Genomic DNA, 17,493 nt, shown 5'->3' with positions numbered 1-17,493 from the left:
TGAGATTTTTGAGCTTAACTGCACTATGACATTTTCATGCCTTCCTATACTATGACGTTTTTTGCCTTACTATACTATGACATTTTAATGTCTTTATGTACTATGACGTTTTTTGATTTTTTTATGCATTATTTTACTATGACGTTTTTTGAGATTTTTATGCTTTACTATACTGTGACGTTTTTTGAGATTTTTATGCCTAACTACACTATGACGTTTTTTTATGTTTTTATGCCTTACTATACTGTGATGTTTTTTGAACTTTTTATGCCATACTACACTGTGACGTTTTTTGAGATTTTTGAGCTTAACTGCACTATGACATTTTCATGCCTTCCTATACTATGACGTTTTTTGCCTTACTATACTATGACATTTTAATGTCTTTATGTACTATGACGTTTTTTTATTTTTTTATGCATTATTTTACTATGACGTTTCTTTTAGCTTTTTATGCCTTACTATACTGTGACATTTTTTGAGATTTTTAAGCCTAACTACACTATGATATTTTTATGCCTTACTATACTATGACGTTTTTTTCCTTACTATACTATGATATTTTTTTGTCCGTCCGACTATGACGATTTTTTTAGATTTTTATGCCTTACTATACTATGATGTTTTTTGAGATTTTTATGCCTTACTATACTATGACATCTTTTGAGATTTTTATGCCTTGATATACTATGACATTTTTATGCCTTACTATACTGTTATGTTTTTTTACGTTTTTTTACCTTCCTATACTATGACGTTTTTTGCCTTACTATACTATGACATTTTAATGTCTTTATGTACTATGACGTTTTTTGATTTTTTTATGCATTATTTTACTATGACGTTTTTTTTAGCTTTTTATGCCTTACTATACTGTGACATTTTTTGAGATTTTTAAGCCTAACTACACTATGATATTTTTATGCCTTACTATACTATGACGTTTTTTTCCTTACTATACTTTGATATTTTTTTGTCTTTATGTACTATGACGTTTTTTGATTTTTTTATGCCTTGCTATATTATGATGTTTTTTGAGCTTTTTATGCCTTACTATACTATGACGTTTTTTTTATGATATTTTTTTGTCTGTCTGTACTATGACGTTTTTTGAGATTTTTATGCCTAGCTATATTATGACGTTTTTAGAGATTTTTATGCCTCACTATACTACAACGTTTTTTTTATGTTTTTATGCCTTACTGTACTATGACATTTTTTGAGATTTTTTATGCCTTACTATACTATGACGTATTTTGAGATATTTATGCCTTACCATACTATGCTGTTTTTGATGTTTTTACGCCTTACTATACTTCGAAGTTTTTTGAGATTTTTATGCCTTACTATACTATGACGTATTTTGAGATTTTTATGCCTGACTATTCTACGTTTTTTTAATGTTTTTATGCCTTACTGTACTATGACGTTTTTTGAGGTTTTTATGCCTTGCTATACTTTGTAGTTTTTATGCCTTTCTATACGATGAGGTTTTTTTTTATTTTTTATTTCGTTAAATTGTTCATGAGGTGGTAAGGTGGTGTAGTGGTTAAAGCTCACACCTTGCAGTCAGAAGGTTCTAAGTTCAAATCCTGGACTTTCTGTGTGGAGTTCACATGTTCCCCCGTCTTTCTTTACATTTTTATGCCTTACTATACTATGATAAGTAGATCCATTCATGGGGTTTGTAGTGGTTATAGCTGACACATTGCAGTCTGAAGGTTCCAGGTCAAATCCTGGTCTTGGTCCTTTTCAGTGTGGAGTTTTTATGCCTGACAATACTGTGACATTTTTATGCCTTACTATGCTATGAAATTTTTTGATATTATTATGCCTTTCTATACTGTGAATTTTTTTTGACATTTTTATGCCTTACTCTACTGTGACATTTTATTGTCTCACTATACAATCAATCATTGATCCATTCATGAGGTACGGAGGTGGTGTAGTGGGTAGGGCTGAAGGTTCCAGGTTCAAATCCTTGTTTTGGTCCCTTTCTGTGTGGAGTTCACATGTGCTCCCTCTTTTTTGACATTTTTATGCCTTACTATACTATGATACGCTGATCCATTCATGTGGTGGTGTAGTGGTAGCTGACATCTTGCAGTCTGACGGTTAGTAAACCATTTGGTTGATGGCATTAAAAAGCAAATCTCTTTGTTTTTGAGGGGTGGCAGGGGTTTTTTGCTTTCCTTCCAATATTGAGACCAAACCTATGCCCTGGGTTTAATGTATTAATTGCATGGTGGAGCAAAATGTGAAACATCATGTGCTGCACTTTTAATGAATCATGTCTTTAATGCAGATCATTAATGAAACAACACGACTCCCCAGGGCACCCAACTCTGATAAAAGATCAATCAATAGATATTTATACCTCTAAACCTACATTTACTGAATTCTTCATACAGCAGAAAGCTGACCACCAATAAAGTCGCTCAGTCTTCTTATTTATTCCACACTCTCTCCCGCCTCATGAGTCTCTGATAACTTTGAAATATAAGCACTGACTTTGGCCATCATCCTTCTTCTTCAAGTTAAGTCTTTTTACCAGCATTCTCATGATAATATATTGCCGCCTATACAGCTTCCCACACATGCAGATAACTCGCTTTTCCCTCCTGGCAGTGTCTCACCCTGAGTGTTGAAAATAGCTGAGACCTGAACACAACTTGTGTAACATTGATTTGAAATTCAATCTAGACAGCTACCTTTGGGCCCTGGGCCAGTTCTTAGATCCCTCTCTGATACCGATGCTGGAGGATGCAAAAAAAAAAAAAGCAGTGTGTGTGGAGGAAAATAAAGAGAAATGAGCAGATGCAGTCAGGAATACAGACAAAATGTATGGATACACACACAGCAACCTTGACAGTCTTTGCCTATGTTTTCTTTGATACTTGTAATGTAGTGCTGCTGACAGACAAGCACCCTCTGACATAAATCACCAGGCTGAAGAGGTTTTATCTCCCTATCTTTTATCCGGTCCTCCATCCTTTCACCTGTGTGTCACCCTGAGAGCTGTTGTGAGTACTCTACAAGGTGCCATTTACCCACAAGTGTCCTGAATACATCACACTAATCACGCTTGCATTTCTCCCAAACTCATACACACACAAAAAAAAAGTCTTAGCAGACAATTTCACAGCAGATGAGGCATTGCTCTTTTGAAAACATAGACTGTAGTAATCAATGTGAGGAGGGAGGGAAAAAGGTATACACTTAAGTAAAACATTTTGTAAAATATCAATCTGTTGTCTTTATTGTGCCATGAGGGGAAAAAGTGGTGAGGAGAACAAAAATAAGGAGGTGGATGATGGGAAAACTAGAAAACACGAAGCAGGGTCTAATATTCTTGAGTCTCCTTTTATCTCTCCCCAAATGAAAATCCAGATTTCCCAAAACAGTAACTTGCATGCAAACATTTTCTTCTTGTTATTCTCTTTATTCTTTGGCCACTACAATGCCATATGTTGTTGTCATGGCTCTGAACAAGTTAAGCCCATAGGATGCATTAGAGCAACTCGCTGTCTTGTTAGTTACAGCCATTTACATGGTTGATGGGGTTGATTGCTTGTTATGGCTGACTACATAAGAGAGCCAGGCTAATGCTGCATTCATGTCATATCGGAGTTATCGTAATTTCAAGTTTCTGATATGTTAATTGGGTTCATGCCAACATCCAAGTTGTAATCACAACAGGGAAAGTCTAATACTGATATTTTAATGGCGAAGTAACTGATAGCTAAAGATCTTCTATGCTAACGATCCTTTCAATTGTATGTGTGAGTGTTGCAGTTGAATATACCCAGACCTCATAGCCAAGCACTACCCATGTTTTCTCAGCCACCCACACACAAATACACAGGACATAGGGCCAGACAGAGACAAAGAAGCCTGTCAGTGGTGGGCTAAAATCTGCAGTGGATTACAAATAGTTGACAGATCTCCTGTGTTCCCTCCCTCTCTCTCTATATTCATTTTATATATTGGATTATTGCAGCACTTGGTCAGTGGGAGTAGGCACTGTACAGTTTTTGTACCTGCCACCCTGGCACCCTTTTCCCATGGATAGAGGTTGAATACTGCTCGGTCAGACATGTTTTCCTGTCATTTTAAAATAGCCCATTCCACCCAGCTGGGAAAAACAAACTACATATGGTTCCATCTTTACTCAGCATGCACGCGTGAAGAAAGTTGCTGACTTGCTCTCATCAGCTTCACCCCCAAAGGTGACATGAAAGTGTTTAGCACGTTGAGTCTCTCTCACTGAGTTTGTCTCTACTGCCCCCTCTCTGCAGTCTGGCTCTGTGACAGTGTATTTTGCGTGTCTGTGTGTGAGAGAAAGAAAGAAAGAAAGAAAGAAAGAAAGAAAGAAAAGAGGAGTGTGTATGCAGAGTCTGGGCCACAGCTGTTGTGGTTTTCATTCCCCCCCCCCCATCTTTCTCTAATATAACCCTCCACTGTGCAGGTCTAAGCTCATGAAAGAGCATTAAAACTGCCAAGTCAGCGCAAACTGAGGCCACATAGGCACGCAGTTCAGTTTCATCACTTCATACACTCACACACACACACACAGAGATTCTGCTGAACTATGAACAGCACATTTGCTGTAGCCTAATCACACACTCCTTCACATAAAGGGGCTTTTATTATCAAGGACACTCACTGAGAAAGGAGTTGTGTATACATAACCGTGAGGGGTAACTGTGATTTTTCATTTTTCAGAGTGTGTGTGTGTGTGTGTGTGTGTGTGTGTGTGTGCGTGTGCGTGTGCGTGTGCGTGTGTGTGCTTTCACATCACAAACCTGCTATTGCCTACATTCAAAATTCTAAGGAGCTTCCTCCCTGACAGGAAATTGCATTCTACATCTTGGTGACCATGGAAACCAAAGCCTGTAATGCCTGTCAGTCAGGTTTATGTAACATATTTTGCACAGTGCAAAGTAAATTCAGGGAAGAAACATAATATAAAACTCATATATTGTCAAAAAGCTTGGACGTCAATACAATCAGAAGCATTTCCTTGTTGAGAGGGAAGAGCTTCAACTTTAGACTGTCTTTCTCTTTCGTGCCATAGAGAATAAACTATTCAAGTAAAGGCTGTTGTTGTGTTCAACTCAGGGCAAAATGTGAGGAAAAATTTCACATCTCGGTGCATCTATTTTTTTTACGCTGAGCCTTTTCAGCAACCCTGATTATCTATACATGATAACGTGCCTTGATAATGGCATATTTGAATGATAACAAGGTGCATTTACAGGTGCTCTGAGGTCACCTTTTACTCCACTCCCTGTTCATCTATGCAGTATCTTTTATCCCCTGCCATGCACCCTGAAAACAAAAACACCATCACACCCCTCCTCATTCTGGGTGGGAAAGAAGGGGTCACAATGGCTGCAATTTCTGTACGGGTACGGTAAATGACGGTTTCAATGACATGTAAAAGAATAGGAGGGGAGGTTATTTTCTTTTGTCAGTGTTTTTTTTTTTTAAAGAAAACAGGGAGGAGGGGGAGGGAAAATAATGCACCGCTCCTCTCTGAGGTCCAATCCACACTAATGGAGTGGAGGAGGGGAGGAGAGATAAAGGAGGGCAGAGAGGGAGGGGATACAGTATGTGTGTGTGTGTGTGTGAGGTTTAGCTGACTGTGTGAAAGCATAGCAGTTACAGTGCAGGTTATTTCAGGTGTGTCTACATATGTGTGTTAGAAAGAAAAAACAAGTGTGCGAATGTGGAGAGATAATGTCTTGCTTACAGACGAGCGGACAGACAGACAGACAGACAGACAGAGCGAAAGACGGACACAAAGGGGCCTATAGCAGTTTGCATTTGTGTGTGTGTGTTTGCTGAGAGGATGACAGCAGGATGTGAGCAGAAATCTCATCCAGCTTCCCCCTCAGCAGCCTTGTCCACACAGGCTTTGGTCTCCCTGCGTCAGTTTGTGTCCTAGAAAGGGACGCTGAGATGAGTTTCACGCTCCAGGAAACGAAATTTTGATGAAAGCTGAGGAGATCAGCATAGATGGGAGCAGAAATGTCTCAAATCAAAAGACAACACATAACATTAAAGCACATCTTTGTTACAATACTGTTTGTAACATCATCTCCTTCCTGATGAGTCAGTACTCAAGAGACAGATGATACAAGGAAAGTTACTCCAGGACTTTGTATGCATTCACATTTTCAGCTTTCTCATCGTTCAACCCCCAATTTGAAAATTTTTCAGTTCAGGATTATTGTGATTATTGGCTTTCCAATAAGTCTAACTATTCATTATTATTATTTTATTTCCTATTGTTCCTCTTATCCCAACACAAAATGTAAAATACACGAGTACAAAGAAATCACATTAAAAACGACAGCTTTGACTAAAAACATTTCCTGCTGATGTTATGTTTAATGTTTCCCTGTAAACCACTGTCTTTCAGGCAGACACGGGAGCAGGAAACCCCTCCAGACTTCTTCTACTTCTCTGACTTCGAGAGGCACAATGCTGAGATTGCTGCTTTTCACTTGGACAGGTGAGTGTGTGTCCCCCCCCCGGAAAAAAAAAAAAAACCTATTGTGCTGTATGAGATCTCTCGGTGACTCATCTGGTTCCTGTTAAGAGTGCGTTTTCAAATCATCCTTCACAGTGTGTTCCAGGAAGAATAGCAAGTCACACATGTTCGTTCACACAGACAGCGACACTTTAACCCCCATTATAAACCGGAGGTGCGCCATAATGGATTTAAGCTGTGAAAATTTGAATAGGATTAAGTACATGAGGGATTAGATAACACACAGCTGGGAACATCTCCTCTCCTTGCTGCTGAGGATATTGATTTCCACATGATCCTTTCACTCTAAGGACAAGTTTAAAAAAAAAAGACTTCTCAACAGAGAGTAGTGCTAAGAAGAGTCAAATATGATGGTTTGGGATTCTGGGGGTGGATGATAAATGGACCACAGGTCGTCTTAAAATCTTCTGCGGGCATAGTAATTAGCTCACACATGCTCTCACACGCACACACACACACACACACACACTCAAAAACACACACACACACGCTCGCTTGCTCGCTGTCTGTTCGATGAGGTCAGTGGCATGTGTTTGCATGGGCAGAAAAACCAAGCCAAACAGGAAATCATAGACACACCATTAGGACATAGTTTCTTGGCCATAAATAGCAGTTTGTTTTTGTTTGCATGCATCCTGCAGGGCTGCCTATGAATTAAAATCTAGTTGCTCGGCCTCTGAATCAGGAATGCAGAGGAGTGCTGTGATGTTTTGCTCAGCTAAAAGTTTCTTTGATTGGATTTTTAATTCTAGACAGTTCTCATGAAATGCACTAAAGTATCGTGAAGATTTGTTACATCACTGTTTTCCAGTAATCACTTCTAAATCTCACTGTTCTTTGTACTATCTTACCATCTGTTGTGAACTCCCTGTGACTCAGGGGTGTGCACACAAATAGATGCAAATACCCACACACACACACGTACACACACTCACAGGTGCTCCTTTGTCACCAGGGCCCTACGTGACGGTGCAGTTTGCTGCTCGTGAATGCTGTCCTCTGTAGGCTTAAGTTTCGCCAACTGTGTTCCACTCAGCCAGTCTGTCTGTGTGTCTGCCTGCTCCCAGGGGGCTTAGTTTAAGTCTCACACTGGTTCAGGGTCATTTGGACACAAAACATAGAGTGAGACAGGCTAAACAGGGACTGAAGAGGTATCATGTTCCGACATGAAGAATGAGAGAGAGATGCAGACGGAGATGGAGCGAGAGAACGGGAGGACAAGAAGTCGAGAGCAGGATCAGTGGAATTAACCTGCTCTCTACCATCTGAATATAAGCAGAGGGTTAGAACAAATCATGACTACTGCATTGTGTTGGCGAGACAGACACTGTAAAACATCCTTGTTTCCAATCACACAGGCAGACAGAAAGCAATGTAAAGATGATGAATTATTAATACATCTTTTGTGCGGAAACCATACAGATCAAGTTCTATGCTGACAAGTTTGATGGGAAATCACTAAACATCATTCTTCTGTGAAGAAACAAATCCCGATGTCCCACTTTTTCTTTGGGATGTTTATACAATAACGGACAGATGATGTACAGTACATTGCCACAGATGAGAATGACCTGGTGCATTGTGGCTGCATCCGTTCAGAGGAAATTAAAGTCAGAAAGATTGTGTAAGACAGTAACATTTGGAATTTGGAAACAGCCTGATGACTGGGTATTAAATATTATGTAATGTGACTCTGGCTCCAGGATCCTTGACTTCCGGAGAGTGCCCCCGGTGGCAGGACGTCTTGTCAATATGACGAGGGAGATCAGAGATGTGACACGTGATAAGAAGCTGTGGAGGACCTTCTTCATCTCACCAGGTAGTGACTCTGCAGTTTGGCACAGTTTCTCGCATCCCATTTAAACAGAGCACAGGACAACATGAATGTAGACAACAAGTAAACTGGGTTATACACACAGTGTGGTTGTGTACGTGTGTATGTTTGTATGTCCTGGTGAAAATGAGAAGAATATTGCATGTGTGATCATAAATAAAGCCAAAGCCAAAAGTCACCAGAGGGTGGCACTGTAAGTCAGGTTACTCACAAAAGGACTAACTAACTATATATCTTAATATTCAATGTTAATTAAGGGTGAATAAACTTAATTTGTGACAAACAAATCAAGACATGAAGTATTATAATGGAAACTACAGGTTAAATCAGAGCAAAGAAAAAGTCAAATTGTGTGTCAAATACATTTTTACTATACAAAGCAAGTCATTTGCCACAAAGGAGTAGCTGCCAGGCTGCACTTTCTCAAAGATGTCATTGCTAAATATTAAAGCAACTGTTTTTAAAACTATAGTACAAAGATAAATTAAGTAATTTGGTTTTAAGAATATCAAGGACAATCGTGTAAGATTTTACGATTCTTTGATTAAACAATTTAGAGAAATGAAAGGTAAAATTCAAATGAGATGCTTTGAGCAGGCCAGTTTGATCAGCATTCATATCATGTCAATAGGAAAACTGTGTTGAACCCTGAACCTGAGATTAGAAAACCATCCTGGATCTTCACTGTCTTAATTACTTCCTCATTCACATTCAGCCACATGTACAGTTGGAAAAGTGCATCTTGCTCCTCCTCTGACTTTATTTCTAAACCAGCGTGTTTGCTTTCTCTCTCAGCCAATAACGTCTGCTTTTATGGAGAATGCTCTTACTACTGCTCCACTGAGCATGCTCTGTGCGGGAAACCAGACCAGATCGAAGGCTCACTCGCAGCTTTCCTGCCAGACCTGAACCTGGCCAAACGCAAGACCTGGAGAAACCCCTGGAGACGCTCCTACCACAAACGCAAGAAAGCAGAGTAAGGAAAAGACACTTGTGAACCAGATTCATGAATCTGTCAGCACTGACACACCTCATGACTTCTGAGAAATTGATTGGTCTGTGCTAATTATCTAATCATCTACATTTATGTGACTAATTATTAACTGACTCGATTTTAAAACATTTTCCCAGGTGGGAGGTGGACCCAGATTACTGTGATGAGGTGAAACAGACGCCCCCGTACGACCACGGCACTCGCCTGCTGGACATCATGGATATGACCATCTTTGACTTCTTAATGGGTGAGAGGCGAAGACTTTGGGTGTGACATTGCCTATAAATCTATGAATATCTCTCTTTCAAATACTAATTAATTAATTACAGCATCCTACTCTGACCCATATTTCTTCCTCTTTCCTTGTACAGGGAATATGGATCGTCATCATTATGAAACTTTTGAGAAGTTTGGAAACGAAACTTTCATCATTCACCTCGACAACGGAAGAGGGTAAAACATTCATGTATTTTTTTAACTGTCTTAGCAACGAGTGAATGTTTGATCCTCTGTAATGAAAATAGTTGCACTGGCATCTTGCAATGACTCAGGCATTATTTAGAAATTAAATGAAGTAATTAAAATCTGTTCACTTACCTTAAATATAAAACAATATCCAAGAATCTTCCATCACAACTAACAAAGCATTAGTCTGAACAGCTGTCATAGAGTTTTGTTTGTGTCTTTTGATCTTGTAGGTTTGGAAAACACTCCCATGATGAGTTGTCCATCCTGGTGCCCCTCAGCCAGTGCTGCAGGTCAGACTTTTGGTCAACTTTTTTGTTTGTTTGTCCTGCTAATGACAGAATGAAATGAAATGTACTGTCTATTCATCAATTTTAGAGAATAAGTCATTATGTATTTGGTCACCCACTATCGGCTCCTGCATTGTCAACATCAGACATTTGATGCACAAGAAATATCAAAATCTTAAGGGGCAGTTACCATAAAAAATGTCAAGTAAAGTCCTCGTCCCCAGGGCATAAGAGCTGAGCTTTTGTCTAGTACTACACTCAGGCATGCCAACATCAGTCATCAGTCAAAAAATGTCTTAAAGGTGGATTAGTATGAAATGAATGCTCCTACAACAATTAACCCTTTTGTTAACAAAAGTTTAAAAGTTAAAATATATGAATATATCTCTTATTTATAGAATATATGCAGCAAACACTAATTGTCCTGATATTAGTCACATTTGAAGTCACCTGTTCGGTTATCCTTCTTCCCATGTTTTCAGGGTGAGGAAGTCCACATACCTGCGTCTCCAGCTGCTGGCCAAAGAGGACTACCAGCTGAGCTCCATGATGGAGGAGTCTCTGCTGCGCGACCGACTGTCCCCTGTCCTCATCCAGCCTCACCTCCAGGCCATGGACCGCAGGCTCCGGCTGGTGCTGCAGGTCCTGGCAGGCTGCGTGGAGAAAGAAGGCTATGTTAATGTTGTGGAGGAGGATTTAGTCGGGGACACAGCCACCCACAGGAGCCCAGGTCACAGGTAGTGAGGGAAACGCTCCAAGGTGACGGGGACCACCAATGACACATGGACAATGGACCACATCTGTGGCTGTCTGACCAATGGGATTGGACCAGAAATCCCACTTCTGATATCAAGCTGAATTCAGTGAATTCCAAGACTTGCCATCATTGCCTCTATGGAACCTGCTTTGAAGTGTGTTTATAGAAGAAACAGATACAATGAAAGACTGTGCTCACACAGAGGCTTTGTATTTGTTAGATACAGATGTATTTTTGTTTTACCAGATGTTGTATAAGACATAAAGGAACCACTGCTGTGCTCTGATTTTGTCCTGTTTGTTTTGAATATGGAGGGTATCAGCTTGTTTTATGTGTTTTATTATATTAGTGCATAACCAAATGAGAACTTAAACTGACTGGGCATCTCATGGTCAGACAATAAGCTTTATCAGTTATCGCGATATATGAAAAGGTTAAGAAAGTGTGTGGGCGTTACGAGATATTGTTTTTTTTTAAAACATGTTAGAAAATATAGTTTTCACATTCTGCAGTCAACTAGATCAGCGGGAAAAGCTAAGTCAGGCCTGGCACAAACAAGGAGAAAAAAAAAAAGTGTGTTCTGTTGATCTGTCTTCGTGAGCTTTTTGTCTTGGCACAGACTTGGAACAGAACGATTGAAAATATAATTACACACTTCTGAACAGCATAAATCAGTTCAAGTATATTTCTCACTGTAGTTCAAACAATACCTTCACTTTGCCTTATTCCAATTTTATATCTCTTTTTTTTTACTTTCCCATCTCCCCACTACATGCAGTACAACAGCACAACACTAAAACATTATTTTCTAAACCAAAAATACTCTAAATGTAAACAGTCCACACTGATGTGCTGGTTAGTGTTTATTAAATGGTATGTCACTACATTCAGGTGCACTACCATTTTTACCTTCCTCGTCTGCTCTGATATAATTTTACAATTTATGCAATGCAAAATGTTACAGTTTGTATGTTGTTTCATTTTATGAGATTTAATGTCCAAATTACTATTTATTGGTGCGTTACAAAGAGTGAAAGTGGTTTAATAAATTTTAGGTCATGGTTTTGCTTCATGTTGCTTTATACATCAGGAAATATTTAGTATTTGGATACTATTTAAATTGACATTCCTTTGGGTACTATTTTTATGTTCGGATGATAGACAAACAACTGAGCTGTTGGATTTCGGACATTAAGTTGTTGAAGTGGTGCCAGTGCAATTTTCAGTTTCCTCCTTAAGAGTCCTGTGCATTGGCTAACCCAGTACCTGTGCAATGACAGAAATGGAGTACTTGAATGTTTTTGGGTTTGCAGTGTGGACAGGATTCATAGAACTAAAAACAGTGTAAAAGCCTGGGAGCTGGACTCAAGTCTGCTTGGGGGTGAAAATAGGGGTTAAAATGCCCCATCCCACCACAGGGATAACTTGTTTTCATAATCTCAGTGTAAATACCTATAAATACTTTGAAGACCTAACAAGCTGCACCGCACAGTGATTTGCTTCTGTTTTCTGCTATTGCATTGTTACTGTGAAGATCTGTTTACTAAATGATTAAAGTGTGCAATAAAAACAAAAGTGAGGACAAAACGCTCTGTGTATGTGGGTGGCTGCAGACATATGGACCCTCTCTGTCTTGATTTTATGCATGGGTGGAGGTGAATGTATGTGCTTGTTTGAGGGGTATAGACTAACAACGTACTGTACAAAAGTAAGAGGTCGCATTAAGTGAAGAACATATCACATTTGTCAAATTCATCCAGGCAGTGGGCAGCTTTAAAATAACTCATGAGAAAACCCATCCATTGTCCATGACCTTTACCTGTTAGCATATACTGGTAACTACTTGAACATGTATGCAGCCTCAATCACACACACACACACACACACACACACACACACACACACACACACACACAAATCTTGAAATCACCACACTACATGCAGTCTATGAGCACTGAGTCAAATTTTACACTGAGATACTAATGAAGATTTCACAGGCCTGCAGTTTCAGATTGTTATAACTATAAATAAGGTTTCTCATTTTGCAAATTACACAAAGTACATCCATTAGGCCCGAAGTTAAATGTCTTCCAGTTGCGAACCATTAAAGATGAGTCAGATCTGTATGCACTCCTACACGAACTGCACTTGTGTGGGTCAAGCCAATATTTCTTTGACATTATAACATTCAACATTCATTTTCTCTAATTTTTTATTCTTAAGTTTTATTCAGTAACTGATTTGAGAATCAGTCTGAGTAAAAGCACCCTTTTGTCAGTCTTTTTTGGGACATAGAGTATATACAGTATATATCCTCCCTGATTTCCCTTTAATGTGGGTTTAAAAATAAACATTTGAAATAGAAAGTAGTGCAACACCTGACGGTCAATGACGGTCTGTAAATTGTGATGATTGACCCAGTTATACCTATAAACTTCCTTGTAATTTGATCTCATGTCCATACAGTATTGGAACTGCAAAGATCATTGAAGGATCAATGAAGAGATTTTTGAAAATCTGTTTCCATGGATATAGAAAAGGCTCAAATGCACGTGGCTACAACTGTTTCTTCATCCACAAAAGGATTGAGTCTCTAAATCTGTTGATCAAATGTTTGGCAGAATTTGCAGTTTTGCTCTAGCAGACAGACATGTTTAGCTTAGCATGCGCTGCCTCGCTAGCAATGACAGCAGCCGGGCAGCTCACGGCGCTGTCCGCGGTGCTGAAGGAAAACACCAACGACGTCCGTTTAACAAAGAAAAACAGACCACCCAGGCCGTGGTGCGAAATGAGTTTCCAGGACGCTGTGCGTGGTGGTGAAGGAAGTGCCGAGGAGCTGTCCGTGGTACTGAAGGGTCACAGCTAAAGCAGCACCACGGACAGAGCCGGTGTTCTTCATGAAAGGGGATAAGGAGACCGTGGATGACGCGTGAAGGGGATGACGAGGACGGTCAGATCATTCTGGTAGTTGTAGATAAACTGTATTTACATCGTTAAGCATGTGTTACTGTCTTTTCTAACTGAGATAAAGACACCGACTTGCGCAAAGAAGAGACAATAGCTCTTTAATTATGAAAATTTGTTTGTTAGGTCTAAAAAATATCATCTGTTTTGACGCCACGTGCTCTCATCTCCCTCTATTCATCGGTGCAAGAGTGTTAAACGACAGGCAACTTTTAAAACACCGCATTTATCATTTCTGGTTTCTTCACAGTAAACGAAGGTACATACTGATCTTCCCCCAGGAGAGGGAGCAAGTGTACCACATTTATGACTGTGGAGCTCAGGAACAAGAAGCTGTTACAGGCCAAAATTCACTAGGTGGCACTCAAGCCCCATGGTCATGTTTGAGAGGGTTCCATCTGCGTTACAGGGGCGATGCTACCTGAGTTAAGGTTGTAGCCACTGAATTATACTTTGTGCCTCGGTGTGATGAGCTGATTTTTCAAGCAAGGCTACATCTTATGACTCTCACTTATACTGATTTCATAAGAATTTAACGATACAATCACAAAGTGTCCCCATGAAGAAGCTGATATGTCTTGTGGAAAAAAAGTTTGAAAACAAACACTTAAAGAACGGAAATGTAATTTGGAAAAAAAATTGGGCTATCTAGTCTACAAGGTTGCTGCACTTCATAGCAGTGACTATTAGATTATTTACTAGACCTGTACAATAACAAATGACTAAAGTGACCATAACATGGTCATTTATGTTTCAGATGTTATATGTTAAAATGTGTTAGAATTATCAGTGTATTTATTTAGTTAACGTTTTTTTTTCACATGGCCCATGCTTCTTATCATTTTCCCAGATTTCATTCATTTATTTATTCAACCTGACCTGAGAAAATAAGAAAACAGCCTTGACACTATTCCTGGCCACTCCCACTCTGCCCAGATGTTGTTTACCCTCCACAGCAGACCATCCCACATTCTCTCACCTCATTCAGTGGCAGTCTCTCCTGCCTAGTAACAGTATCCAACACCACTGTCCTCCCCGTCTCTATGGCAACAGAGAGTAACCCCCTTCCTCCCCTTGCCTCCCACTGATCCAAAGGTGTGTGTGGCTGAGTCCTCAACGACCCTGACCCTTACACCTCCCCCACTCCCCCATCAGTGAACTTGAATTATGCCTGAGTTGGCAAACACATTTCTTGAAAACTATAATTGCACCGCGAACAGATACGTGTACCTGCATATCCAACATTTATATATAATGTTCAGGTATCATTAAAAATACTACAGACTTATAAGGTCACATGTAGAAAAAATATCATAAAGCCTCTTAAATCCAGTAATGAGGAGCCTGCTTCATAAGGTCTAACCTACTTAATCCTTGAAAGACTGTAATGACGTTTCACTGAAATTACATAAGGCAAAAACAAATCTCCTGATTTTGATGAGAAATAAACAGCTGAACACAGTAGACACACTTATTATTTCAGAAGGTGTCACCAGCTCTCTCACTAATATATTTGAGTGAAAAACACAACACTACCCTCACGCATACCCCCTCAAAGTGTACACACAAACGGGGCTCTGCGTGTGTGTATGTGTGTGTGTGTGTGTGTGTGTGTCAGAGCGTATGGCGAGCTGAGATGAGAGGAGCTTTCAAACGCTTCTTCAGAGGCAGTCGTTTTTAACCCCTGTCCGTCTCGATTGATGTCAGCGCTGTAGGCAAAATCACGCTTCACTCAGATCCGCACTGATCAAAACAAACGCATCCCGGGGAGGATAGCGCGCCGAAATGGTTCTTGGGTACACAGGCGCGATGACGTCTAGCCTATTCACAGCTTCCCTGCATCTGGTGGCACTGATCTCCAAACTGTCCAATACTCATCATCTTTAAAAAATAATAATAATAATAATAAAAATAAAATTAAAAAATGGACTATAAACTAAAATGTTCGTTGTTTAAGCCGACTGTTTCAAACCAATCAGGGAGAAGCGTGAAGGTCTGTCTGCCTCACATCTTCATTTCCTCTCCTTAAAGGGCCTAATTATTTTTACTGAGAACTTTACAAGCTGAACTCATTCTCATCTCTGAGGAGACGGTGCTCTGAAAAGCCAGCCCTCTCCACCTTGTTTTTTTTTTTTTTTTTTTTTTTTTTTTTTACAGCGGCTGAGCAACACCCTGCCAATAGGAGCTGGCTCTGTGTCTGAACTCATGAATTATTAAAAGACGACTATTTCGCGGCTGCAGCTAAAATTAGGAATAGCCTTATGTTGGCTATAATTAGAAAGCAGATGGAAAGCGTTCATTTATAATAGTACATGGAAGGTTTTGACATTTCCAGGTGAGGATGCTGTGTGTGCGTGTATGTGTGCGTGCGTGCGTGCGCGTCTTCAGAGTGAGCCTGGCGACAGAGACAAAACTCTCCCTGTCTGTCGTCAAGGTCAGACGGAGGCGCATCCTTTTGCGTCAAGAGCACCGGGAGAGAAATTAAACTCCAAATCAATTGCCCTTGAACCGCTGCGCATGTGTGACTGTGTGTGCGACTGACTGACTGGCAATGCGTGCGGCCACGAATTTGTTTATGAAAGTGAGAAGAAAAAAAAGCAGCCGAGATTGTGTGCTATGTTCTTCTACGCATCTGTCCATCCTAGCGCGTGTGTGTGTGTGTGTGTGTGTGTGTGTGTGTCTGCATGCCAGGAGCGATCACAGGCCATTGCCATAATTGCACAGCGCGCAATATATACGGCGGGAGGAAGAGAAGGGGGCGCCGTTTGTAAACCCGATGAAACACCCTTGGCTGCACAGGAGAAATCCAGAATGACCGACATAGGCTACGCTCCGGCGGCTCGGCGCGTTGCGACAAGTGCTCCTTTTGCACGAAAGAGCAAATGAAAACAAGGAGAAGAGAGGATGCTAATTATTGACGCGCGCCTGAGCAAGCTGCCAGCAGCCCCTCGTCTGTCACTCAAGAGGAGGAGGCGAGGAGAGAGGGGAGGGGATGGCTGAATGGGAGGAGAGTCACAGTCCCACTCCCCTCCTCCTCATCCTCCTCCTCCTCCCCCTCCCCTCCCTCACTCCTTATTTTCATTCATGGCACAATCAGCGACACACGCATACACATATCTCCCCCACGCAGTGGCTGGCTCAGTCCCTCTCCATCAAAAGACTGCCTCCTCTCTCTCTCTCTCTCTCACACACACACACACACACACACACACACACACACACACACACACACACACACCTTCACATAGGGACAAACACACTCTTTTTCTTTTTCCTTTGTTATCTAATTTTGTCATAAACACAGACACACACTGCGCCCCCCCCCCCTCATCTTTTCCTATCACTCTCTTTCACACTAGGATTTTGGTCATCTCTTTTCATACATGAGTAAACACACATTCGGAGTATGTCTGTCTCTCACTCACTCAGACACACACACACACACACACACAAACATTCCAGATAATAACAAACAGAGACAAACACATCCGAGCCAAAGGAGATAAACAAAAAGAAGGACACAACAAAACAAACAGACATGAGCAACTGCACATTGAAAATTGCATGTTAAATTTTCTTTCCCTCTTGTGCGTACGCGCACACACACACACACACACACACACACACACA

At 40.4% G+C, this 17,493-nt stretch overlaps 1 protein-coding gene and 1 long non-coding RNA gene across 2 annotated transcripts in view; one reads left to right on the top strand and one right to left on the bottom strand.

Annotated features, from left to right (window-relative positions):
- The window catches only part of fam20ca (FAM20C golgi associated secretory pathway kinase a), a 47,181-nt gene extending 34,695 nt beyond the window's left edge, over positions 1 to 12,486 (top strand). Inside the window, exons 4-10 of the mRNA XM_023423304.2 lie at positions 6,428 to 6,520; positions 8,263 to 8,378; positions 9,189 to 9,369; positions 9,525 to 9,634; positions 9,759 to 9,840; positions 10,086 to 10,145; positions 10,625 to 12,486. Coding sequence (XP_023279072.1) covers positions 6,428 to 6,520; positions 8,263 to 8,378; positions 9,189 to 9,369; positions 9,525 to 9,634; positions 9,759 to 9,840; positions 10,086 to 10,145; positions 10,625 to 10,883 — 901 coding nt within the window. The 3' untranslated portion in view covers positions 10,884 to 12,486. The remainder of the gene's footprint in view (positions 1 to 6,427; positions 6,521 to 8,262; positions 8,379 to 9,188; positions 9,370 to 9,524; positions 9,635 to 9,758; positions 9,841 to 10,085; positions 10,146 to 10,624) is intronic.
- The window catches only part of LOC147818135 (uncharacterized), a 43,656-nt gene continuing 34,045 nt past the window's right edge, over positions 7,883 to 17,493 (bottom strand). The window contains exons 2-4 of the long non-coding RNA XR_015438277.1: positions 10,644 to 10,795; positions 9,985 to 10,183; positions 7,883 to 9,345 (exon numbers count right to left, since the gene is read on the bottom strand). This is a non-coding gene — a long non-coding RNA (uncharacterized LOC147818135). The remainder of the gene's footprint in view (positions 9,346 to 9,984; positions 10,184 to 10,643; positions 10,796 to 17,493) is intronic.

Source organism: Seriola lalandi, unplaced genomic scaffold, assembly GCF_002814215.2.
Source record: "Seriola lalandi dorsalis isolate HSWRI2012SDOR001 ecotype SW California unplaced genomic scaffold, Sedor1 jcf7180002054690, whole genome shotgun sequence".
NCBI classification, from domain to species: domain Eukaryota; kingdom Metazoa; phylum Chordata; class Actinopteri; order Carangiformes; family Carangidae; genus Seriola; species Seriola lalandi.
The sequence above is the reverse complement of the archived record's forward strand: the minus strand, read 5'-3'. Positions and strand labels throughout refer to the sequence as shown.